The sequence below is a fragment of the Arvicola amphibius genome, chromosome 11 (genome assembly GCF_903992535.2).
Source record: "Arvicola amphibius chromosome 11, mArvAmp1.2, whole genome shotgun sequence".
Taxonomy (NCBI): Eukaryota; Metazoa; Chordata; class Mammalia; order Rodentia; family Cricetidae; genus Arvicola; species Arvicola amphibius.
The window spans coordinates 14385588-14410946 of NC_052057.2; the positions used below are offsets into that span (position 1 = coordinate 14385588).

Below are 25359 nucleotides of genomic sequence, written 5' to 3' on the forward strand. Positions count from 1 at the left end.
TTTGCCTCCTGGGAAAAGCTTTTCCTTGTTGCATGGTCATTGTCTTAGTAGCAGGAAACGTTGTGATAAGAATTATTTCTAGTTGGGATGTTTCTGCTAAATTACATAACCCTGAAAATCAGTGGGGTGGTTCCTCAGGAAAATGGGAACTGGTCTACGTCAATTCCATCGTATACTCAAAGGATGCTTCCCCCTACCAGAGATGCTTGCACATCTGTATTCACTGCTGCTCTAGTCATAATAACCAGAAATTAGAAAACATTTACCAGTTTCCCAGATATCCCTTACCAAAATATAGTGAAGAGAATGTGGTACATTTACATAATGGAGAAGTATTCGGCCTTTAAAAAATGAAATGATCAACAAACTTTCATATTCTGAAAAAAAAAAAGAAATACTGAAATTCACAGGTAAATGGATGGAACTAGATAAAATCATCCTGAGATGTTGGGAGCCGTGTGGTCTAGTTTCAGATCAGCATATAAATGCTTGCTCGATGGATCTCCACAAGGCAAAGCCCATAGAGATAGTCTCTCACTCGGCAAGGACCGGTAGACCTTGGGACAGATTACTGCTGGGACCGTGTGGCCTGCACACTCTCTTCTCTCTCATAATACTGAAGATTTTCTTGGCGGTTTTTAGGGTCACTTTCTCAGTCATGCATGGGACAGATGTGATCATTTCCTAAAACCTCATTTTTTTGTGTGTGTGCCAATAATTTCCCCACCAAAAATCTTTGGGAACTGATGCTTGAATTCCAGAGTAAAGGCTGAATTTTTAAATGGTACAATTAAGAGGAGCAATTGAATTATTAATACATTGCTCAGAAATATACATCTAACTTATTCTGAGAAAATCAATTATTCATTCTGACCAGAAAATGTACTTTTCTAAATGTAAAAGGAATCTCTCACTGAACTTTGACAAGACAGAAATATGCAACATTAAAATTTTAAGAAAAAGGCTATATAAATGGTGATCAGTTTAAGGATGTGATATGGAACAAACCCTATACTGCATGAAGAAATTTTAACAAATTCATGTACATTAATACTTCAAAATATTTTCTTGAAAACAAACTTTATTGTTTTTCAAAGTGATTATTTCTTATTAAATAATAATAGTGTATATGTGTATATATATTTGTATACATAATCTATAGTCCAGGACCTCAAACTCATAGGAGTTCTCCTGCCTCACTCTCTAGGATGTTTGGATCAGAAGTATGAGCTACCATGCCTGGTTCACTAATATAGTTAAGTTTTCCCCCCTCTTTTTGCATATTTATTTATTCATTTTACATACCAACCAGTTTTTCCTCCCTACCCTTGTCCTGCTCTCCCACCTTCCCCCAACCCACCTCCTCCCATTCCTCAGAAAGAATAAGGCCTCTCAAGGGGAGTCAACAAGGCCTGGCATATTCAGTTAAGGCAGGACCAAGCTCCTCCTTTCTGCATCCAGGCTCCGCAAGGCATCCCACTAAGTGGTATGGTCCCACTGTCAAACAGACCAAGCTATATAACTGTCACCCACATGCAGAGGGCCTAGTTCAGTTCCATGCAGGCTCTCAAGCTGCTGGTCTAGAGCCCTTGTGCTCTCACAAGTTCAGGTCTCTGCGGGTTTCCTTGGGATGATCTTGACACCCCCACCCTGGCTCATATAAACCCTCCCTCCCTCCTCGTTGACTGGACTCCCATAGCTCATCCTGGTGCTTGCATGTTGATCTCTGTATCTGCTACCATCAGTTACTGGATGAGGGTTCTATGATGATACCATCTTACACCTGTCAGAATAGCTAAGACAAAAAATACTGAAGCTAGCCTATGTTGGAAAGGATGTGGAGTAAGGGGAACACACTTCTCCACTGCTAGTGAGAGTGTAAACTTGTACAGCCATTTTGGAAATCAGTATGGTGGTTTCTCAGAAAATTGGGAATCAATTTACCACAAGACCCAGCAATACCACTCTTGGGCATATGCTCAAAGGATGCACACTCATACCACAAAGACACTTGTTCAACTGTGTTCATAGCAGCATTACTCAAAATAACCAGAACTTGGGAACAGCCTAGATGCCCACAACCAAAGAATAGATAAAGAAAATGTAGTACATTTACACAATGGATTATAACTCAGTTGAAAAAAAAAAAAAAACAATGGTATCATGAAATTTGCGGAGAAATGGATGGAACTAGAAAAAAGTCATCCTGAGGTAACCCAGACAGACAAATATGAGTATACTCAGTCATAGGTGGATACTTGATGTAGAGCAAAGGATAACCAGACCACAATCCACACCTAGGTAACAAGGACCCTAGAGGGAAGGGGAAATAGATGAGATTTTCTGGGTAAACTGGGGTTGGGAGGGGTAAATGGAAGGGAACGAGATGGTTGAGTTGGGGGAGGGATGGAGTGGGAGAGCAATGAAAGAGAGATCTTGATAGAGGAAGTCACTATGGGGCTAGGGAGAAACCTGATGCTAGGGAAATTCCCAGGAATCCACAGCTAAGCAACAGTGCCTGAAATGGCCTTACCTTAACCGTCATCATAGAACCTATTTTAAGTTTTTAAGCTAGCTAAGTATATAGCAATTAAAAAATTTGAGAAAACTAAACTTTGATTTGTATCTCTCTACTGTGTGTGTTAGTAGACACTGAGAGTATTTTATTTTTTGGCTTTTTAAGACAGAGTTTCTCTGTGTAGTCTAGGCTGTCCCAGAACTCAGAGATCTGTCTGCCGCCACCTCCTGAGTGCTGGGATTAAAGGCATGCACCACCACTGCCAAGCTTGAGTATATTTTATTTTAACATCCACTTTTGTGCTCTGAACTAAATGACAGAACTAGTTCAGAACTATAATCAATCATGGTAAAGTATGCAAGAATACATATACTTATACTATATATAGTATATATAAGATCTATTATTAAAATATATAATATGTATTATATGCAGTCCATATCAAAATAACTGAGAAAGCAAAATCAGCATGTGAGTTTTAGTGAGTATGCTTTAAAGAGTTTTATATAGAATGTTTACCAATTTAATCACATTATTGAAAATCAAAATTTTATTCCTAAATTATGAACAATGCAAAGCTAAAACTTACAAGAACATTCAGATTCAGAAGAACGTTTCAAATTACTGTATCAATTTAACAACAAATTGGTCTTTTGTATGTTATCTAGCACCATGACTTTCTTTGTTAAACAACCAATTAAACAAATGAAATGCACTGTTATTTATTTTTTGCTGATTTTCAAAGGTGACCCTTTGATGTTGAGTTTGTCCGCAAAAACGTGTGATCTTCTTCCATTCTCAATGGCTGGATTTCGATGAATTTTCTCTCTAAGAAATATACATATGACTATTAATACAATTTAAAAAATACTCAATGGTTTATAAGTCACTGCAAACAAGTTAAAAATTACTACAATTTAGAGTTTGATCTTAAAAGTTTCCCCAGAACTTTAGAAAAGTACTTTATTGAACATTCAAGAAGGTAGGAGCTGTTTTACCTAAGGTGTACTGGATTGCTTGCAGCTTAAACGGTGTTGTTAAAAATGGTAGCCACTAGTGATATTTACCCTTAATTCAGCTCCTGAGTTGTAGCACCCACATGTGAAAGGGGATTCGTGGTCAACCATGTCTAACAGTTAATATGCTGGCCAGCACACTTTATCATGTGGAAATTCACTACTGAAAATTTGAACGGACAGAACTACTAAAAGAAAATGTAGCTGCTAGGGCCACACATTTATAGAACAGCCAACATGAACTTGCTTTCTCTAACTGGGACCTAGATTTTGTGCTGAAGCTTAGCAATGTTAGATGTTTAACCATAAGTTTTCAATGTGAGACAAATATTACTGAAAAATAGAGGCAAATTTTTAAGCCATTTAATAGAAAATATTCAGGCTCTAAATTCCTGACCAAGTACTTTCAAAGAAAATATGCCAGCATGTGGGACTCTGCACAAGGATTCAATTTATTCAAGGCCCGTGTGTGTCCAGCGCTGGTTCTTTGAGGCCTTCTCCAACAGTCCTGCACTCTCTAGAGTCTAGAACCAATCCTGTGTCAAGGGCAGTTGTAGTTTTTTCCAAGAACTTGAATTAACTTCAGAATATGTACTAAATGTATAAAAGTGCCATACATTTTAATATTCACTTTTAACAAATTAATTTTCCCAGTTTTTCCAAAAGCAATTTCAAAGAAGATAAAACTTTGTAAAATTTATCTAAACCATCTAGTATACATAAAAAAGCACATTTCATTAAATACTTACACAATACTATTACATACTGTGAAAGTATTTACAATTAATTTATAATTAAATGATGAATTTTGACTGAGTAAGAAAGTTAAGTTTTCTAAATACAAAATCTTTCTCCATAATCTATATAACTATCTTAACTTTGTGTGATATTATGACTTTGAACATTCACATTGGGAATTTGCTTCACAAGATAGCTACATCACAGTATATACAGTTTCCTTAGGATTTTTGTCTTCTATTTTTCCCCCGACGATTAAGAACAGCTCTAAAATAGTATTTATTGTTTTCAGAAGCAAAATTTTGATTTGCATGGACTACTCAGATTTAATATAAAGTTGTTACTTTTTTCATAAAAGTTACTGTATATATATACAACTTAGATATTCTTAAGAATGTGATAAGAGATAAAGTTACATAATATTTTTACTTTATGTTTATGTGTGGGGTAAGAATACATGTGTGGGTAGGTGCATGTAAATGTGTGTGTGTGCACGTATATAGATCATAGAAATTTTAGCTATCATTCTTTAGGCTTTGACTCAGAAGGCAGGCGAGACTGGTTGGCCAGTGAGACATCCTACTATGTCAGGCTATTTGTTTTTTTAAACATAGGATTTGGTTATAAAACTCAGATCCTTGCAATTACATGGCGAAACCTTTACTGAATGAGCTATCTCCCCAGAATTACATACCAAACCTTAACAGAATGAGCTACCTCCCCAGATTACATGGCAAAGCTTTGCTGAATGAGCTATCTCCCTAGGATTACATAGCACACCTTTTAATGAAGAGCACTGCTTTTAGAAACAGCTTTTACCTTCTTTTGTGTTCTCGTGACACTGGATGCTCATGACCCACACTTCGCATTCTAGTGTTCTGTAGATTGTGTGGCCGTCCAGTAGGCTTGTACTTCAAAACTTCATTTTGCCACTCATCATCAAAAGCATGAGCATCGCCTATATGAAAGGACAAGTATTTAGGTTTCTATGCCAGCTTGGCCGTGTGTCACCACACACTTCACGCAGTCTAGCTTTCCGACAGAAGGGGATGCTTCTGCAGTATCTCCCTTGTCTGTTTCTCTCCTACTGACCATCTGGTTATGGTAGTATGGGCTTCCACTTAGCTCCTGGGTTATCCTCTTGCTCTGTGTGGACTGGACGATCAAGTACACGCATTTCTGAACTTCTGAATCATCTCATCATGGTAGTGGTGCTCCCCATGTTTGTGTCAGCCCTTCAGTCATTTGCATCTCTACTCACCTCTTCACGGTCCTGACTTGACTTCTCAAGCTTGTCAGTTTCCTAACACTATCAATTATGACGTCATGAAGTAGGTAAACTAACTTCTATAAGAACACACAGATGATTGTTCTTGTTCTTTTACATTGTCTTTATAAAATATCCTAAACTTAACTTTCCCATGTATTGATAATTATAAAATACTCAGTGCACATATGTACATACATATATGTGCATGTTATTTATTTTTTAATTTATATGTATATGCGTGTGTCCATGTGTGGGTATGAGAATGTAAATGCTGGTGCCCTTGGAGGTCAGAGGCATCTCTTTGGAACTGTAGTTACACGTACTTATGGGTCATCTGATGATGTAACCCACATGGGTTGGCCCTGGCACCCTGACTAGGGCTGATGAGGGAACAAAGAAATGACAAGGAACACGCATACAGAGAAGCCGGGGTCAGGTGGGCTGCCAGCACTGTGTTGGAGCAGCACCAGCTACTCCCGAACAACAACCTGAAACCTGTTTTTACTGAGCAGCATAGTTGGGAGGGGTAGCTAGGCTCCACAGGTCGTCTCTGTAGACCAGCAGTCTAAATCTGTAAGAACAGCCAGGAGGAGGAAGTTGAAGTTTCCAGTTTTTGTATACAATGATCAATCTCTGTAAACGTTCACACTTGGACTAGAGGAACAAGACTGCCAATTCCTAGGCTGACCTACTGGGGAATGCCTTTGCCAATTTCTCACGGGTCTGAGGCTATGGTCCTTGTGTGGCCGTCCCTACATCAATGATATACATTCCTTTAGGACGTCACTGACTCAGGGCTTCCTCTGCTCCCTACATCCTGACAGTAAGAACTGAACTCGGGTGCTCTGTAAGAGAAGTATGAGCTCTTAACCACTACTCTGTCTCTCTAGGCACCTCAGTATATACCTTAATGATAAGATCATGATGATTACAGTTATTTGGCTTCCATCTTACTGTGTTAAGAATGATTTCTCTCCTGCCATGTAGGCACCTGGAGTTAAACCTGAGGTAGGTTAAGTAATAAGTACATTTATCTTATCCCCTGAGCAGTATCACCAGTCCATAATAATCATTTTTATCTAAAATAATTTCTTTTCTGAAATGATACACATTTAAATTATTATGATAAAACATTATTCAAAGAATTTTCTAAAAATGAGATGTGACATTGCAATATAATTCAATTTTAATGAAAGCATAAAAGCTTGATTACTAATATTTATTTAGACAAAATAAGTAACTTGTCAATTAATAGTAATTTTAATGTAATTTAAAATATAATAAGAAAAGGTAAGAAGTAGGAGAGCTTAATGTACTGAAGAATAAATATAAAAATCTAGAAAAGAAAGATTTGCTTGGTATTTAGTATATTATCTTACATATATATTAGAAATCAAAATATACTAGAAATTACAATTACCTATACAAACTATAAAATCTTAAATTATGAGATATTCACAAAACTTTTAGGTAACAGAATATTTTTAAAAATTAGGTATTTATAGTTATAATGGTGAAATAAATTGAGCACAGTATGAACAAAATAGCAAAATATCAAGTTGGAAAATATGTTTATATATACATACAACTATTAAAAAATTCGTCAAAACCTGGATGGTATTTTGGAATTGAAGTTATGATTGAGTTTTATTTATTCCTTTAAGCTTCTTGACAATCACAAAGTAAACTCATTTTGCCTTCAGTTAGATAATATTACTAAGAAAGAACTCCAAATCTTTCATCCTATCGCTTATAAGAAAACTGAACAACACCTCGCAAAGTCAAGGTAAAATTTGTTAGGAGACAGAACCACAATTGAATACTCTGACCAGCACTTCCTACACGTTCCTTATCCTAATAAAAATCCATGAAGTTCTAGGAATGCAGCTACTATTTTACCTTTTGAAAAATAAATTTTGTGTGACAACTTACTTTCATTCATATTGATGAACTCTTGATTGACCTCTTCATCTCCAGTCTTGTTATTCTTTGACTTTTTAATAACATGAGCTCGGTCATGGATATGATGACCAACAGCCATTTTCTCTAGGCCGCTGTCAGAATCTCTTATCGCTCTTCTGGTTTCTTTTATCTTGAAAAATAAGGTAAAAGTTATTTAGCTAGTATTTAATCCTAAAGAATGGATTTAATTCTACATTCGTCAGGCTCTGTTTATTGAAGTAAGGCCACAGATTTGCTGTACCAAGTTCATTATTTTGTACAATTAATAAAATGATTAATAAATAATATTAATAATTAATTAATAAAAAAGCTCCATTATCAACTTGGCATGGTAATAAAGATAATATTTAACTGTTTACAATTTTAAGATTTTCCAAGTTGTAAAAATAATAAATCTGTAACACTGTCTCTGACAATGCAATGGATGGAAGCTGATAAGCGCAGCCACTGCTCCAGTGACCACACCCACCAACACCCGGAGTGGACCAGAGTGCTCATGCCAGCCAATGACTGTTAGCATGATTTCCACGTGACATCTATGACTACACCAGTTTACATTAGAACTTCACTATGTTCAGCAAAGTAAAACACTAGTAAATTTGCTAAACGATGCAAAGATATCACTAATAGGTATGTTTACACATCAGAACTAAAAATTAATTACTTTACATTCATTATTCTGTTAATCTAAAATCTTCCCACGACCTACAAGGCAACGGAGAAATGGGAATTCTTATGTTACTGTTTGTAGAAGCCAAGAATTTTCATCACTATGGGTTAGTAAGTTGGTAACTTTAATTTAATTTTTAAAGGCGAGGGGCTATGCACACCCTAAAAGCCCAGAGATACTATCCTTAGATTCCTTTACATGGCATTATTGATAAAGTTCTGTGTTATAGTTATATCCCGGGTGCTACATAGCAGTTAACAAGAAAAAAGTTAGGTATGGTGGGCCACTGAGGAGGCAGAGGCAGGTGGAGCTCCATGAGTTCAAGGCCAGGCTAGTGTATGCACACTGAGTTCCAAGCCAACAGCCAGAGCTACGGAGTAAGAGCCTGCCTCAAAACCAACAAAACCAGAAATTAAAATAAAAACTAAAGAAACCTGTGTTACAGGTGCAACTTGAATACATTTCTGAAACATCCTGCTGAGCAGTGGCGACACAAACAATACTATTTGTGCAAAGTTTAAAAACTTATAAAATAATGTTATATTTTATGCTGTATTCATAAAGAATAAATAAAAATATACAAGTATGACAAGCTCCAGATATAGGAAAATGGTTGTCTCCTGAGATAGGAAAAGTGATCTTAGAAGAAGTATATGTTAAAATCATCCTCAAAAATTAAAAAAAAAAATTATCTTAAAAGAAAAAGAGGAAAATGCTGATCTAATTAATCTATGTGGCAGGAATATGGGTTTATTATACATCCTTTCTGTACACTTTAACTTTTTTTTTTTTTTTTTTGGTTTTTCGAGACAGGGTTTTTTTCTCTGTTAACTTTGGGGCCTGTCCTGGAACCAGCTCTTATAGGCCAGGATGGCCTCAAACTCACAGAGATCCGCCTGCCTCTGCCTCCTGAGTGCTGGGATTAAAGGCGTGCGCCACCACCCAGCAACACTTTAAGTTTTAAGTTCATATATAAACTCCAAGTAGACATTTCATGAAACAAAGGCTTCTTTTAGTGTCTGTCTTATCAATGCACAAACGTAATAAGGATCAACAGATATTTATGTGACGGTAAACCTCAACTTCCATCAACTACCCACAGTTGCACGTTAGTGGTCTCCATAGAGAAGTACTCAGAGCCAGGCATGGTAGTTTATACCAGCAGTTCCTCACGTAGGAGACTGCAGCAGGGCTGCTCCACGTTTGCGGGCAGCTGGGACTACACAGTAAGACTTGGTCTAAAACCAGCAGTAATAAAACTCACTCCTCCTGGTGCCCTCCTGGTTTGAGTTGAGGCCTGGAACACCTTTGGTGGTTCATCTCCTACTTTGGAATAGGTCATGACAGAGGAAGAACAAAACGAATGCCCATTCGGATCTATTGAAAGCTGACCCTAGAGACAAAGGCAATGTAAATTAAGATTCTAGTTAAATATAAAGAATGAATGCCAAGAGTTGAAATAATACTATTAGCTATACAGTACAGTTGTTCAAAATGGAACTAGGTGCCCTAATCTACTTCGGTTTTTGGTGCTAATTTCTATTTCTTGTGTAAAGAATAACAAGTGATTCAAATCCCAGTTTGTGTAGCTTAGATTTAGATAAAGAAGATGCACTCCTTAGGCAGAGACTATCTCTTGTAATGTCCTGCCAATCAAGATCAAGTGAACTAGGAATGTACCAGGAACTGTCACACTCTCTTTGGGTACCAGACTGATATATTCCTAAAACCATTGCTAAAACCCTAGATTTTAGCATTCTTAAATGATCCATAGAATTCAGATTGGATATTGAAATGATACAGGTCACCTTCAGATCAAACCAAGTTACTTGGTTTGATGCTAATATTATAAACACAACAATAGCCATATTAGTGTTCATTTATAATACTTAAGACTGTATGGAGCTAATCTAACATCCAAACCAGTTTTGTTTTCAGAGATTTTTTTTAAAATATTGAAACGTAGTTACTAACATGCAATGCAACTTTCGAAGTAAATAGGTAACAATAATACATGCAAATGTATAGAAAGTGTTCCTTTACAATAGCAACTCATAATATTTTTGTAAGCCAACCAATGTGACTTATCAGACCATCAGGTTGAAAATAAATTAATGATATATAATTATAATTTTTTAATTGAGGAGGAAAATATCTGCAAGCTGTTATTATAATTATAATATTCTAATATAACCACTTAAACTTTTGTTTCAGGAATCAATTACCTAAGAATCGTATATGGGTTAATCATGCAACTTATTATGTAATAATGTTAATTATTACATGTACTACTCATGAAATATTGTTTATGGGTTAGCCATGTAACATTTCTTTTGCTATGCTAACTGTGGTTAAAGATGTTTGAAAATAGTGTTCTCATCAGTCTGTTTTCAGTACTTACAAAGTTTCTCTGTAACTCCTGCATACTGTTTCGCATATTTAACATCATCCGATCCATTGTCTGAAAAGGGTTGACATCTGCATGCTACAGGATATCAGGAAGTATGTTATTATTAACTACAACACCAGCACATATAAATTTTCCCAAACCAGTTAAGAAACATTCCCCAATTTACTGTATCATGCAGTAACCAACTAGGCAAAAATAATTTAAGGGCTACACATTTAGAGTGATTTGCTAAAGAAAAAGGACCAGATGCAAAAATCATAAACAGACAACATAAATTAGGGAGTCAGAAGACTGCAAATATATACACATATTATACGCCTAGATACACACACACACACACACACATATAATACATATACACAAATGTTTGTATATACACTTATACACAGTCAGCTTTCTTAAGCCAGAGTCCTCCTTTCTCCTCCATGCGTTTTTATCTTCTTACCAACCCTTAAGTCTTCTCTAGGGAAGGAGGGCTCAGACAGCACATACTCTCTTGGGTAGGGCCTGAGCTCAGTTCCTAGCAGGCAAGCAGTTCACTATTGCCTGTAATTCTAACTCCGGCTACCAAGTATCTGACACTCTCTTTGGCCCCTTTGGACCCTGTACAAATGTGTATAAATCCCCACACATAAATACTATATTTTTAAAATTCACCTCTAATTGATCTTCACCATTACACTCAAAAGCTTTGCGCTGCGGTCTTGTGTTTCCCGTGTGCTACCACAGTGCACACCTCCTCACCATTTTACTAGTGTCTTTGTGATACGCTGCTTTCTTCTGTAATCAGGTCCTCAGAAAGGACAAGTATCATCTCAAACTTCAGAGACTCAAATAAATTTAGTGCAAAATAATGAAAATAACCTTTTAATGAAAATATAGCTACAAACAGTCTAAGTTTATTATGTTCCAATCCTTGGGTTCTTTGCTGGCATTAGAAACTAGTAAACTAGTCAAACAGGCTGGCAGGTCTGCTATAGAATACCCATACTTGTAAAGGCAGCAAGAAAAACCTGAAGTCAGAGAGAAAGCAGCCAGTCTGAGTGTTCCCGTACATCATAATCTGTCACCTTGTGAGAAGTCAGCACAGGCATGTGGAAGTCCATCTTTGAAACACAATTATCAAGTTTCTTTGAACAGCACGTGAATGTTCCCTCAAAACCTACTTTTCCATTTCTGAAGACTAATTTTACATTTTGATTGATTTACTGTAACCATCTTGATCTCAACCTGTGGGTCACAACCTCTTTGGCAAACTATCTCCAAAAATATTTACATTATAATTCATAGCAGTAGCAAAATTACAATTATGAAGTAGCAAGAAAAGCAATTTTATGGGTGGGGAGGCCAACACAATGTAAGGAACTGTATTATATGGTTACAGCATTAGGAAAGCTGAAAACCAATGATCTTGACAGAAATGAAGATATTCTAAAAACCTATTTGTGCCTCTCTTTGGTTATCAGACTATTGAAATAATCCCCTAGGAACTGGATTTTCCTCAGGAATTTCATGGTAGGAAAACAGAAAGGCTGAAGCCTGGTACTATCCAGTGGAGGAACTTGTCTCCCAGGAAGAGATTTCACAGTTATTTCAATGTGTTGGGTGCTTTGCAGAAGAGACTGGAGCTGAGTCAAGGATGGGTCAGTGACGGCTGGGAGCACACAGTGACTAGGACTGCTTACTTAATCTGCACACCTTCCCTCTGTACCAAAGTCTCACGTGAAGACCCTGCAGATGGGCTTGGGAAGGCTCTGGGCCTTAGGCCCCAGAGTGGCAGCACTGAACACATCCCTTCTTTTTCGCCTTCACTAGTACTTGTCTGTTTAACTGGCTTACTGATGATCAGTGGGTAAGTCACACCCAGGCCCTGGTCCTAACAACTCTGGTAATTACTTTAGAAAACCAAGGTTTATGCACTCTTGGGTAAATTTAATACATGCAACAAAAGTTGCCAGTACAAAGCTTAAAAGCCACTATGGAAGTTAGTGAGATGCATGCAAACTCATTTGCTTGGGTTAATAAAATATGTTAAAAATATAGCGAAAATAATTTCTGCCTAATGACACGAACCATACCACCAAGCCTTCCAAAAGGCACAAGAGAAAAACTTGTTGCCTAGAAAAAAATACACAATAAATTCTGGTTGCCTTTATTATATAGCCACACCTAAAACAAAAAAAATGCACTGCAGAGCCAAACCACTGTTCATCATCAAATGCAGTGTCGTGGAAGAGACGTTACTTCCGCTCCAATGGTGTTCAACGGAGTGACTGCTGATTTGTATAAATGCCTTCCATACCTCTCCAGCTGAACTATAAGCAGGTTTCATTTATATGCTTAAAGTAAGAACAAAATTACCTTTTCTTGCTCCCTTCATGAAAGCTTATAAGTAGTTCATTTATCCAAAAAATACACTTGCTATGGTTACAGCAAATACAAAACTATTTTAATATTCAAATGATTTTCAACATTCATAATTAATGTGCTCTTGCACTGTTGATTTTTCCTGGTATTACTTTTTAGCTTTAAAAAATGGATTAAACTAAAAATTATGTAAATGTGTCTCAACATGTAACATTAATTTATAATATTATAGATATAGCATCTATAAATGACACTATTTACTAATGAAAAAAAAGTTAAGTATGACTGGGTAAAGCACAGGCAATTTTATTTATCAGGTTTTATGATGAGCCAAACTATTTTGCTCTCACTAAGCTTATTGTGAAGAAAACATGAAAAATGTTTTTCTAGAGTAGTCTAGAATTCTGTGGATTGATCAATCATATGCCTGCCGAGTTCTAAATATCTACATATCAATTGTGAAGATTAATTTTTATGGAAATGTCATTCCTGGTGGCTGAAAAGTAACAGAAAGAGGAGGTGAAACCCACAATGGTTAACACACATGTGTAAACTTTGCCTTCTGTTTGTGCCCTCCCAGTTTGGCTCTTAGATAATCCTGCTGAGAATATGCAGTTACACAAGTCTTCTGAAATCAAGGCTAATAAGTTCTCAATGTCTAATGTGTCCCAACCAGAGTTTAGTGATCCAATAAAGATAGAACACCACACTAGATTTTGTTACTATTTAAAATATGAAGTGTGTGGTTCTAGGAGTTCCTGCTGGCTCTAATTCAGCATAGGGGAGGAAGTTCTCAGAGGGGAAATATGCAAGAAACAATGGCCTAGTATTGCTTATAATTGTACAACCTTGTGGTCCTAAAGTTTTAATAGCACAGAGCAATTCTGTACCATTAACAATTTAATGTTCCCAGTTTTAGCTTTTCAACATGTCTCCCCATTTATGTAACAAATATTTCCACGGTAGAAGTATTAGTTATACCCTATCATTTTAAGTATGTAACTTCTATATTTTTTTAATCATGTTCTGACAGAACTTTCTTGCTTGCTTTCTTTAACTTACAGTTAAGGAATCTTCACCATCATTATCTCTACGATTGTGTGTTCTTCCTCTACCATCAGATACACTGAGCAAGTTTCTTTCAAAAGGTTCAGAGAAACTTCTCATCATGTGGCGCATACTTTCTCGGTGTGAAAGAAAGGAATCACTGTTGAGAATACAGAATAATGAAAAATTAATGTTACAATTTAAGAAAAACTGGAATACAGATACTACAAAGAACCTTGGGAATTAATGTAATTATTAAGGTAACAAAATATTACAATTTAGAAGAGCATTATTTAATAAAAGTCCTAGTATTATAAATACAATTATAAATAAATTTATAAATAAATCCTATCCCATTTGCTATCCCCTACATTTATTATACTAATAAAATATACTTTCATCTCATGTTCTATAAAAATGGTAAATACAAATTACCATGTTATAAGTAGTTTAAGATGAGGAAAATTGAAAAAAAATATTTCTATCTTGTAAGACCACTGCAGGAAGTCTAAAAATTCTACAGGGTTAATAAAGAACAATCTATGCTGAATACTCCATGGGTAACAAATAACCTACCAAAGTTTTCTTTTTAAATTGAATATGCAGAAATGAAAGTTTGGAAAATAACTCTCCTGAAATATAATAATACTGGTTGGAGCTGGAGAGATAGCTCAGGAAAGAGTGCTTGCTGCTCTTCTAGAGAACTGGAGTTTGGTTCCTGTACCCCCAGAAGATTCGCAACTGCATCTCGTTACAGTTCCCGGGGATCCACACCTTCTACAGGCTCCTGCACTTCTCTCCTCTCTCTCTGTCTCTCTCTCTGTCTCTGTCTCTCTCTCACACACACACACAGTCTTAACAAAAAATAACACTGCTTATTTTTAACTTTCCTTATTGAGAGTTTGTCATTGAGAAACATATTTATGTTTAAGAACACTATAAAAATACAGATTATATCTGTATAGTCAAAGCCAAAGAAACAGATAATCTTTATAAGGTTAATTTTTTTTTTTCAAGACAGGGTTTCTTTGTGTAGCCCTGGCTGTGCTAGAACTCTGTAGACCAGGTTAGCCTTGAACTCACAGATCCATCTGCTTCTGTCTCCCAAGAGCTGGGGTTAAAAATGTGTGCCACCATGTCTTGCTTCTAAGACTAATTTTTATTTTTACTAATTCTAATTTTTACAATAATCAAACACCAAAATATCTCAATACCAAGCTTCAAGAAATGTTGTCAAACTTCTTTGAAATTACCAACTATTAAGTTGGTTAAAAATAGAGATTTCTGTTCACACCTACCATGATGTCAAGCTGGCTAACAATACGGATTCCTGTTCACACCTACCATGATGTCAAGCTGGCTAACAATACAGACCCTTGTTCACAACTACCATGATGATCAATCATACTGGCTCTGGGTCTGATTTATGAATATGTACCCCTGGTGATTTTAACTCAACTTTTGAGGAGCAAGGTCCTCTTTGAATCTGTGGTACCTGAATTAATAAGAATTTGAGCATTTCTTCTGGAGACAAGTTTTCACAACTATAAAATAAGGATAATATCAAATATTCCTGTTATCATTATCACAATATGTAACTTGAAAACACAAAATATCTGATACATTACTAAGTTGAATAAATCTTTTCTTAGTTTCACTTCCTTTTTCATGTATGAACATCATTCCCTATTATTCTATCACTAGCTGCTTCTCAGGGAAAGAGATTAGACTTTAAAAATACATAGAAATGATACTGTTCCAGCCCTTCTTCTATGTACTTAAGTATCAAGTTCCTTAGTATGCTAACTCTTTTTTTTTTTTTTTTTTTTTTTTTGGTTTTTTCGAGACAGGGTTTCTCTGTGGCTTTAGAGCCTGTCCTGGAACTAGCTCTTGTAGACCAGGCTGGTCTCGAACTCACAGAGATCCGTCTGCCTCTGCCTCCCGAGTGCTGGGATTAAGGTGTGCGCCACCATCGCCCGGCTGTATGCTAACTCTTTCACTGCAATTTCGATTGAAAAGCCTAAACATTTTAATACTTCAGTATCAAATAATTTTCCAGTATTTTTCCAATATAAACACACTAACCATGAGTCAATAATTTACTTTTCATTTTAGAGTATTTAAAGCACATCATGATTGTGACTTCCTTTGCCAAGTAACCTTATAGCTCCTTGCTTTCTACCTAAACTCCCCACGACAGTGTGGTCTCCTTCCAGAATTCTCCACTTTAGTCACCATCTCTATAAATCTTCTTGGTAACCCAGTGCTTTGACATTACCACAACGAAGGCCTGAAAAGCCAACATCTGCCAGTAATCTTAGACAGACAGGGCTTCTCTATGGAGTCATACAGTATTAGTTTACAATTCAGTCCTGCTAGCAAGAGTTCAGATTTCTTCATACATTACCTTGGAAGTTTAAAAAAAAAGCCCGTGGCTGGAATCATTGCTCAGTAGGGTGTTTGCCTAGCACAGATGCAGCTCTAGGCTCATCTCTAGCACTGGCTTTGTTATCACAGCAACCCTAGCTTTCACTGGACAGTATTCCTTCTGTTTTATTTATTGACTAGTATGAGAAGTACTGGGGTTAGCTGTTCTTTCCAGGTCCAGTGGATTCAGTAGTGCATCCACCTGGGCTTGAACTGCTTTCGTTTGAAGTCTTTGTTTTGTTTTTTAATTGCTGCTTCAATCTTGATACTTGTTATAGATCTGTTTAAATTATCTCATCTTGGTTTATCTTCTGTATGTCATATGCATCAGAAAATCAATTTTTATACAATTTTCTAGCTTACTGAAAATGATTATTTAAGGTACATCCTAACAATCTTTGGAATTTCATTGTTATCTGTTGTAATGTCTCTCCTTTCATTACTAATTTCATTAATTTGTGCCTTCTATTTTCTTTGGTTAGTTTGGCTGAGGGTTTGTTGACTTTGTTTCTCTTTTTTAATCTTATCTTTTTAAAGAACTTTGATACTTTGTATTTTTTTTCATTTTTACATCTTAATTACTGCCATGTTACTTCTGTCCACTAATTTTGGGTTTAGATTGTTTTTATTTAAGGACCTATATAGTATATGATTAAGCTATTAGAGATCTCTTAATGTAGGCATCTGTAACTATAAACTACCCTCTTAGGGCTGCATTCATTGCATCTAGTACCAGTATGTTGGATTTTCATATTCTTTCGGTTATAGGATTCTTAAAATTCCTTTATTGTTTCCTTCAATGATCCATTCATCATTCAACAGTCTGTTGTTCAATCTTCATGAGTTTAAATACATACTACAGTTTATCTTTCTGTTGATTTCTATTTTTATTCCATTGTGACCAGAGAGAAAACAAGAAATTCATGTCATATTAGAAATCTATTTTAGAGAAGGTTCCATGGGTTGCTGAGAAATGTGTGATCTTCAGATATATTGTAGGGTCACTTGATTTTAGGTCATACAACTCAAATGGTTCTCTACTTTTTGTTGAAATAATCTATCGGTACTAAAATCACCCATTACTACTGTGTTGGGTTTTCCTTACATCTAACTGTGTGTGTGTGTGTGTGTGTGTGTGTGTTTATGTATGTATAAGGGTACATATATTTAGGATGGTAATGTTCTCTTCATGAATTGCTTCCTTAAAGTCTATTTTGTTAAATTAGAACAGTGATATCTGCTTGCTTCCCAGTTCCATTTGCTTGAAATACCTTTTTCCACCCTTTTATCCTTAGGTTGTGTCTGTCTTTGATGGTGAGGATCATTTCTTGAAGGCAGCAAATACAAAGATTACATGTGTTGACCTGTCTTTTGAATAGGGAAGGAAGACCACTAATAAAGGCGCGTGCTTTCTTAGTCCTCATTTGCTAACTATTGTTTCAGCACAGCTATCCTTTCCTATAGACTGGCGGATGTTTCTTTCTCGTCACTCTGAAAGATGAAAAGAGCTGGCTTAGTGATTATCGATTCTTTCACTAGTTTTCATTATAGCAAGCTTTCTTTTCAGTTTTACTGGCTACCTGGACCGACAATCCTTCAGAGCTTGAAATACTTCATTCCAAACTTGCCTGGTTTTTAGAGTTTCGCTTGAGAAACCTGCTTTTATTCTGATGAGCTCATCTTTATGTGAGACTTGGTGTTTATCTCACGGCTTTCTGCGTACTTTCTTTGCTCTTCATGTTTAATTCCTAAATAGTTGATTGATTTTTTTTTTCCGGGCTCATTAGTTGAAAATCTAAATAGCTCCTGCACCTGGATAAGCTTTTCCCCCCTAGATTTGGGAAAATTTCTACTATAATTTTATTGAAAATATTTTCTATGTCTGTAGCATGAAACTCTTCTATATCCATGATTCATAGATTGGTCTTTTCCTAGTGTCCCCTAGATCTTATATTCTTGGATATTATGTTTATATTTCTTAATTTCCCTTGTCATTGAATGTTACAATTCAGCCACCTTAAAGCCCTAGTATTCTGTACTCCCCTTGACCCAATCTATTGGTGAAGTTTTTCCTATGAGCTTTTTATTTGATTCAATGAATATTCTACTGCCACCATTACAGATTGATTTTCTTCTCAATTTCTCTTTACCAAATTCTATCTTCATATCTCATATTAAACTCATTTCATTCAGCTGTTTATATTCTTTTGGAATTAATTTTAAAAATAATAAGACAGAAAAAAAGGAAAAGAGATCAGAGAGAAGAAACGTAGAACAAAGAGAAACTGTGAACAGTGACACCTGAACTAAGCATAAATAGACTAGGAATGAAACTGAACTGGAGACCTGAATGGGAGTGGTCTGAATATGTTTTCTTTCCTGCTTGCTGATTCCAGCTTTGACTTGAACGTTCCTTCCTGGGCTCCCAGAAGCAAGTCACATTCCTGAGCAATGGCACTGGCACTCTCCCTCCAAGGGAGGAGACAGCACCTCCCAGCTGAGACAATCCTTCTAGGATACACTCTGGACTTTCTCTTGTTCTATTGCTAAGTTTCCTATTACACTTTACTACTAAAACTAGAATTTTTTTGGCGATCACCCCACTCTTCTCATAGCTGTATCTAACTTCCCCCGAGATTATAGCAGACCATGCCTGCATGTTGTCCACCATCTTCTTCGTCAAAAAAAAAATTCTAAAAAGCACAACTGCTTCAAATGTAATTGTTTTTGGATCAGCAAATGCTTAAGTGAATTTGTGTGTGGGTATACATATACTTTAAAAAATTGTTTGAATTCAGCTTTGTTTTAATATATTTAACATCCAATAATTATAGTTTTGAGTTTTCAAAAATTTATAGTCTAAGCTCAATTATACACAACATCTATATCATCTCCAAAGTCCTGCTTTGAGTCTTCGCAGAAAACCATCTTCCCAAATCCTACTCACACTAATAAGCTTCACATTAGATTCACCAATGTGATAAAATACCACACAGGAAGAACTTAAAGGACTTTCCTGCTCATGGTTTCAGAGCTTCCAGTCTATCATAGCAGAGAAGGACAAAATGCAGGAAGGCTGTTCTCAAAGTGCTAGGAAGCAGGGTGACTATCATGCCACGAGCTCTCTCCTTTCTCCCTGGTACTCTCTACCTGGGCCTTCAGCCTGTGGGGACAGTGCCAATCATATTCCCCGTGGGTCTTTTCACCTCAGCTAATGCTCTCCAGAAACTTCTCACAGACATTCAAAGGTGCGCTCTACTAATCTAGGCATGTCTCAATCTAGTTGGCAATCAACACTAACCATCACAGGCCTTGTCAGAATAGTTTTGCCTTTTTCAGAACTCAAATAATGGAATCATAGAGTCTGTCATCTTTTACATTTAGTTTCTTTGACTGAGAATAATACTTTTGTAATTTACCCATGTTGTTCTACTCACCAAATGTTAACTAAACCCTAGTGTGCGTGTGTGTGTGTATGATTATAATCACAAAACTATTTCTAGTTTTTTTGTCTCTATAGTAAGGCTGCTGGAGTATTCAGGTGCTAGCGAGGCTTTGTGCATACAAAATTTCACTTCTTGTGAGCAGCCATCTGTAAGCACAGAGCGGGCTGCATAGCAGGAGCACAACGTCATCAGGAGCTCTCTCAGCACTGCGATCTTGTTCAAACTTGGCACTGTTAGTTTTTCAATTTATTATTATTATTTCAATTATTTGAACAGTAGTATAATCGCATCATTGTGATTTTCTTTTGTATTTATTTATATAAGTGATAGAAATGAGTGCACAGACATACCTTGCCCATTTAAAAATGTCTTTTGCTCTTGGTTGTTAGAGAGTCCTTTATATATTGTTTTTTTTAAACAACCCTTGGTCTTGCCATTTTAAAATAACCACATAGCTATAAGTCTTTATTATTTTTCAGGCTGAGGTCTATTTGTACCTTTGTTTTGTTTTGTTTGAAATGGGTCTCATGTAGCTAAGGCCGGTCTTGAAATCACTACATAGATGAAGATGGCCTTAAACTTATAATTCCCCTACTTCTATATCCAGAGTGTTCGGAGTGTGGGCTCTGCCACTAAGCCTAGTTTTACGTGGTGCCAGGGGTCCAAGGCTTCATGTGAGCGCGCTCCAACTGTGCCACACTCGCAGCACAGGCAGTCAGCCTTCACCGGCAGACTGTGACCTTGGGCAGCATAGCCTACTATCTTTTCTTTTCATCTGTTTAAGACTTAAGTTAGAAATATTATAAAGTGGATAATAGCATATTAAGGAATTCACTCATTTAGATGTGTGATAGACAACTTCTCCAACCGTCTTCAATGGTGCCAAATCCCTGGTGTTCAGGCCATCATGAACCTCTCCTGTCCTTGAACATGAGATGGACTTGGTTATAACAGAATAACAGGATGTTACATTCAGAACCACACATTTCAAAGGCTGAGTTTTGTCTTAGGGGTCTCTCATACACAATGGCTGGGAAGGCTTATGGAGACGTCTACATGAGACAACTTAGAAGCACATTTTCTAAACCAGCCAGCAGACATGTGAATGAACTTGAAACCAAATGCCCCTTTATAGACAACACCTGTGATAACCTCGGGTTCAACGGACTTGACTGTAGTCTCCTGGGGCTTGAGCTGCTCCACTGAGCTTGTACGTTTCTCTAAGCTTTTGCAGCAATAGGTAACTAACACACATCCAAGAGTAAGCTCTTAAGCTTACTGAATCAGGAACAAGCCTATGGGACTTCTGACAGCAGAATAACAGTCACAGGTTCTGGGAATTAGGATATGACTATCTTTACAGGAACCATTAGCCTGCCTTCCACAGACATGTTTCTAAAATAACATTTTAAAAGTAACTTCTAGAAAAACCATCAACTTCTGCCAAGTCTGCATAAAATGGTCACAGGAGATTAAAATGCTGTAAACACGGTTTGTGATTAAACTGCATTGGTGTATGCTGACTGAACTGTCATGAGTGAACAAGTAAATTCTTTATTAAAGAACAAAAGGCTGAATGAGAAAAGAGAAAACAACTAAAAAGACCCTAAAATATCAACATCTGCAGAAATACCTACCACAACGTCACCATTTTCCCTGTTCTATGCTGAACTGTAATTATTATTTAATGCTATAATTCAAGGGGAGCTTTTTCTCTTCATGCCTCTCTCCTTCTAGCCACAGGCTCTCACTGCGTAGCCCTGGCAGGTCTGGGACTTGCTACATAGATGTCTACCTCCTGAGTGACTTGATTGAAAACACACTACTACTTCTGGTTCTTGCTTTGTCTTACGCAAGTTTACTGAACCTACCCAGTCAACTTTTTGCTTTATAATTTTCAGCTCTAGAATTGCTATTTGATATATAACACACATATTTATACTTATTAGAAATAGACATGTTACACATAAAATTTCACTTCCTTTGTTGAGATGTCATATATTTTCTTTCATTACAATCATTATTCTCCTTCACATTTGGGGCAAAATTATAACTTTTAAATTGTTTTACCCACTAATTCTATTATCTGGTTAACTTTGGGATAGGTTTTTATCTAAAAAATGAGTCATATTTTTCAGTGAAGTATTTTGAACTCAATGTGTACTGTATAGGTTCCGAATTTTGTTACATTCTTCAGGGATGATAAATTAAGCAGGTCATTAATGTGGCTGCCTTAGAATTCAAATTCTATGTCTTAAATGGGAGAGTAAGTCTTGCTTGATTCTTGGATCCTTCTCAGTAAGCGGCTATGAGTCTGGTTATGCCCAGATTTCTACAGAATTTGTCCCAGGAAAGCTCTCTAGTTCTCCCTTCAGGACGCTGTCCACTCCCACCCTCACACCCTGCTTTTCAGAGACTACAGTAATTCTGAGCTTTGTCCTTGGTTCTTAGGCCAGAAGGAGTTTTGACTCTTGTAGCTTTGGCTGCTTTGATGGAGCATGTGGAGCTTGGGTGCAGGGTGGACATTTTTTTCCCTCATCCCATCTGGTGGGTCCTCTTCAGTATGTACATGCTTTCAGCCAATTCCCAGGAACTTTTCCAGAAAGCTGTTTTTATATTCATCATACTTCAGTGTTATCTATAAAATCCATGGGTCCAGTTAATTTTGGATAGGAGATGTTTTCAGTTATTTGTAGGGTTTTTTAAATGATAGTTTATTTTCAAAAGAAAAAAATTTAAGAGTAATATTCTAACTAGGCAATTCTAACCTCTAACATCAAAGCATTTATTTGATGAAAATAGTAATTACTGTCAACAATAAACACTACACAAACTGCTCAGTGAATCATAAAGGATAAAGTCACCATTAAACAATGTTTACTGAATATTTTCTAAATTACAGTAACCACTAGAGAATCCAATGATCAGGTACAAAGTTGGCATTAAGTACAATCTTTATATAAAAAGAGTATGACCAATGTGTCTTACTTCCCTTTCGTGTTCCTAAGGTCAGGAGATGGCTTAGTAAGTTTGTCACCTTAATAAATTCTTTAATTTAGTATTGAATAATGAATACTAATTGTATTAGGAATGGAGTAAAGGGGGTAGGTCAAAGGACAAATTACCTAAAATATAAGTTCATTTTTCTTTGTATCCTCAGATGTGTTTATGCTATGAGTAATGGTTGTAAAAAATTAATTATAGGCATGAGTCTGTTTTATAGTTAATTACTACAAATTTGCCTTTATTTTTAACAATGGTTGCTTGGCTCTGAAGAAGGCTAAAAAAGCGTTGAAGAGTGTGACTTCTTCCTGCTATGCTTGGAGGAAGGCTGCTTTCTGATGTGTCTGTTTCTGATCTGTTACTATTTTTGATCTCAAATCTAGGGTTTCCCGCCTTTGATCAGAGGGTCATCCAACAGTTTAAGTTACACTCCTGCGAGACATGTTTTTAAAGAAAGATACTAATTACATTTCAAATTAAACATTACTTAAGCTATAAGTAGGCATACAATAAACCCAAACACTCAACAGAAAACTCGATAATTGTGAAACCTATCTTCCCAAGGCTTATTTACTTCTCCACTCCTTGTCACCTGAGGTGTTCATCACACACCATTTCTTTGTCCCTCCCCAGCTCTCAATTAAACAAGGCCAGTTCTCCTGAAGCAGGCAAAGAAAACAAATAAATGGTGGTCGCATGGCAATGCCCAACTCCTTCCACGCACCTAGCACAGCTCGGGCAGCGCTGCCAAGGTGACAGCCTTCACGCTACGAAAACTTTTCTATAACCTAGCGCACACCTTTAATCCCAGCTCTCAGGAGAAGCAGGTGGACCTCTGTGAGTTCGAGGTCAGCCTGGTCGACACGGAGTTCCAGGCCAGTCAACTCAACAGGGTGAGACCCTGTCTCAAACAAAACAAAATAAAAAAAATCCCCAAACAAACAAAAACCCAAACACCCTCCCCCCAAACAACCCCACCTGTTTCTCAAGTCAAGGACTGTCACCTTATGAAGCACCCCCACCCATCAATTAAATTAATTCTCACCAGAGGCTCCACCAAGGCTGTAGTTATGGCCACCACCTAAGCCCTGCTACTGCACAGGAGGGATTCCCGTCCCAGGCCACCCCAAACCAATCCCCAATCGCCAGCAGCCATAGAAAGCTGGTCCTCACCTCCCACCAGCAAATCCTCTCCTCACCTCAGGCCCCTCATTGCCCTTCCACCCCCAACCCTGCTCAGAATGACTCCCACATCCCTTCAGCTAGACCCCACTCCTGCTCACACCCACTGCTCACACTCTTCCTCATACCCACTGCTCACGCCCACTCCTCCTCACACTCACTGCTCACGCCCACTCCTCCTCACACTCTTCCTCACACCCACTGCTCACTCCTCTTCACACCCACTGCTCACACCCACTCCTCACACCCACTGCTCACACCCACTCCTCCTCACACTCACTGCTCACGCCCACTCCTGCTCACACCCACTCCTCCTCACACTCTTCCTCACACCCACTCCTCCTCACACCCACTCTTCCTCACACCCACCGCTCACACCCACAACCTGCCGGGTCCCCTCGCCTTCCGGGCGTGCGCGCGGCTGACACACTCACGCGAAGAAGGGGTCGTCCTCGAAGCTGCTGCCCAGCATCCGGAACATCGTGGCTCCGCGGCTGGCGGCGGGCGCGGGTGGAAATGGGCGCAGCTCGCCGCGTCGCCCCCAGCCTGCTTTCCACTCGCCCGGCGCGTCTGCCAGCGGCCAAGGCCGCGCCCGCGACTAAGGCGGGGCCTGACTCCCTGCTGCCACTCCATTGGCCCAGGCTCTGTGACGTCACCAAGGGAGGCGGGGAAGGGGAGGCCGGCGCGAGGCTGCCATGGCAACTGCGGTAAACACACGGGAGGCTGGAAGTTTGGCTCGAGGCCCGCTGGGACCTTTCAGCGAGGCTCCCCAGAGACAGTTTGGTATCAGAGCCGCGGGAACCAGAACGGCAGACCAGCTCTTTATGACCAAATCGCCCTTGGTCCCGATCGTTCTCTGGTGGTAGCTGATCAAATAATGAAAAAAAGTGAAAAAACGTTTTGAGTGCAGTTATCAAGTAGTGTATTCACTTCTATCAGATTTCAAAAAGAAAACTAATACATGTTTCTGTGATCTAAAACTCTAAGTAATACACAAACACGTAGACAGAGGATCAAAATAAAAATTACTTTCGGTTTACTCCCTGTCCATTTCAAGGACCGGAGCTCATGTTGAAACCAATAAACCATCTTTCCAGCATTCTTAACAAGCAGGATTTGGGCCCGAGATCTGAAACAAGCAGCCATAGCTAAGATTCTATTTCTATTATTATAGGATAAAGAAACCTATTTATGACAAGGAAACTGGTTTCCATCTTAAAACAGTGCAATACCTTAATGATAAGACCAAACATTTTCTAGTGGTCTTCAAGAGATAGTATTGGTGAGATTTGGGTATGGTATT

The 25359-nt window shown here is 37.7% G+C and overlaps 1 protein-coding gene across 1 annotated transcript; it reads right to left on the reverse strand.

Annotated features, from left to right (window-relative positions):
- Positions 1-2781: 2781 nt before the first annotated feature.
- On the reverse strand, positions 2782-24637 carry Mlf1 (myeloid leukemia factor 1). Its single transcript, XM_038347673.2, has 7 exons — positions 24491-24637; positions 14014-14158; positions 10576-10659; positions 9439-9567; positions 7475-7634; positions 5092-5230; positions 2782-3346 (listed from the first exon to the last, which is right to left on the reverse strand). The coding sequence occupies exons 1-7, from the start codon at positions 24535-24537 to the stop codon at positions 3241-3243; spliced, it is 810 nt and encodes a 269-aa protein (XP_038203601.1). The 5' UTR covers positions 24538-24637; the 3' UTR covers positions 2782-3240.
- Positions 24638-25359: the final 722 nt, after the last annotated feature.

What these genes read in the sequence shown, in the direction of transcription:
- Mlf1 (XM_038347673.2), bottom strand. Translation starts at nt 24,537, where the DNA reads ATGTTCCGGATGCTGGGCAGCAGCTTCGAGGACGACCCCTTCTTCGC. An exon ending in CCAGGAGGGCACCAGGAGGA is followed by an intron (nt 7,635 to 9,438) that starts GTGAGTTTTATT and finishes TTATTTTTCAAG; the next exon opens with ATAAAAGAAACCAGAAGAGC. An exon ending in TCACGAGAACACAAAAGAAG is followed by an intron (nt 3,347 to 5,091) that starts GTAAAAGCTGTT and finishes TATATTTCTTAG; the next exon opens with AGAGAAAATTCATCGAAATC.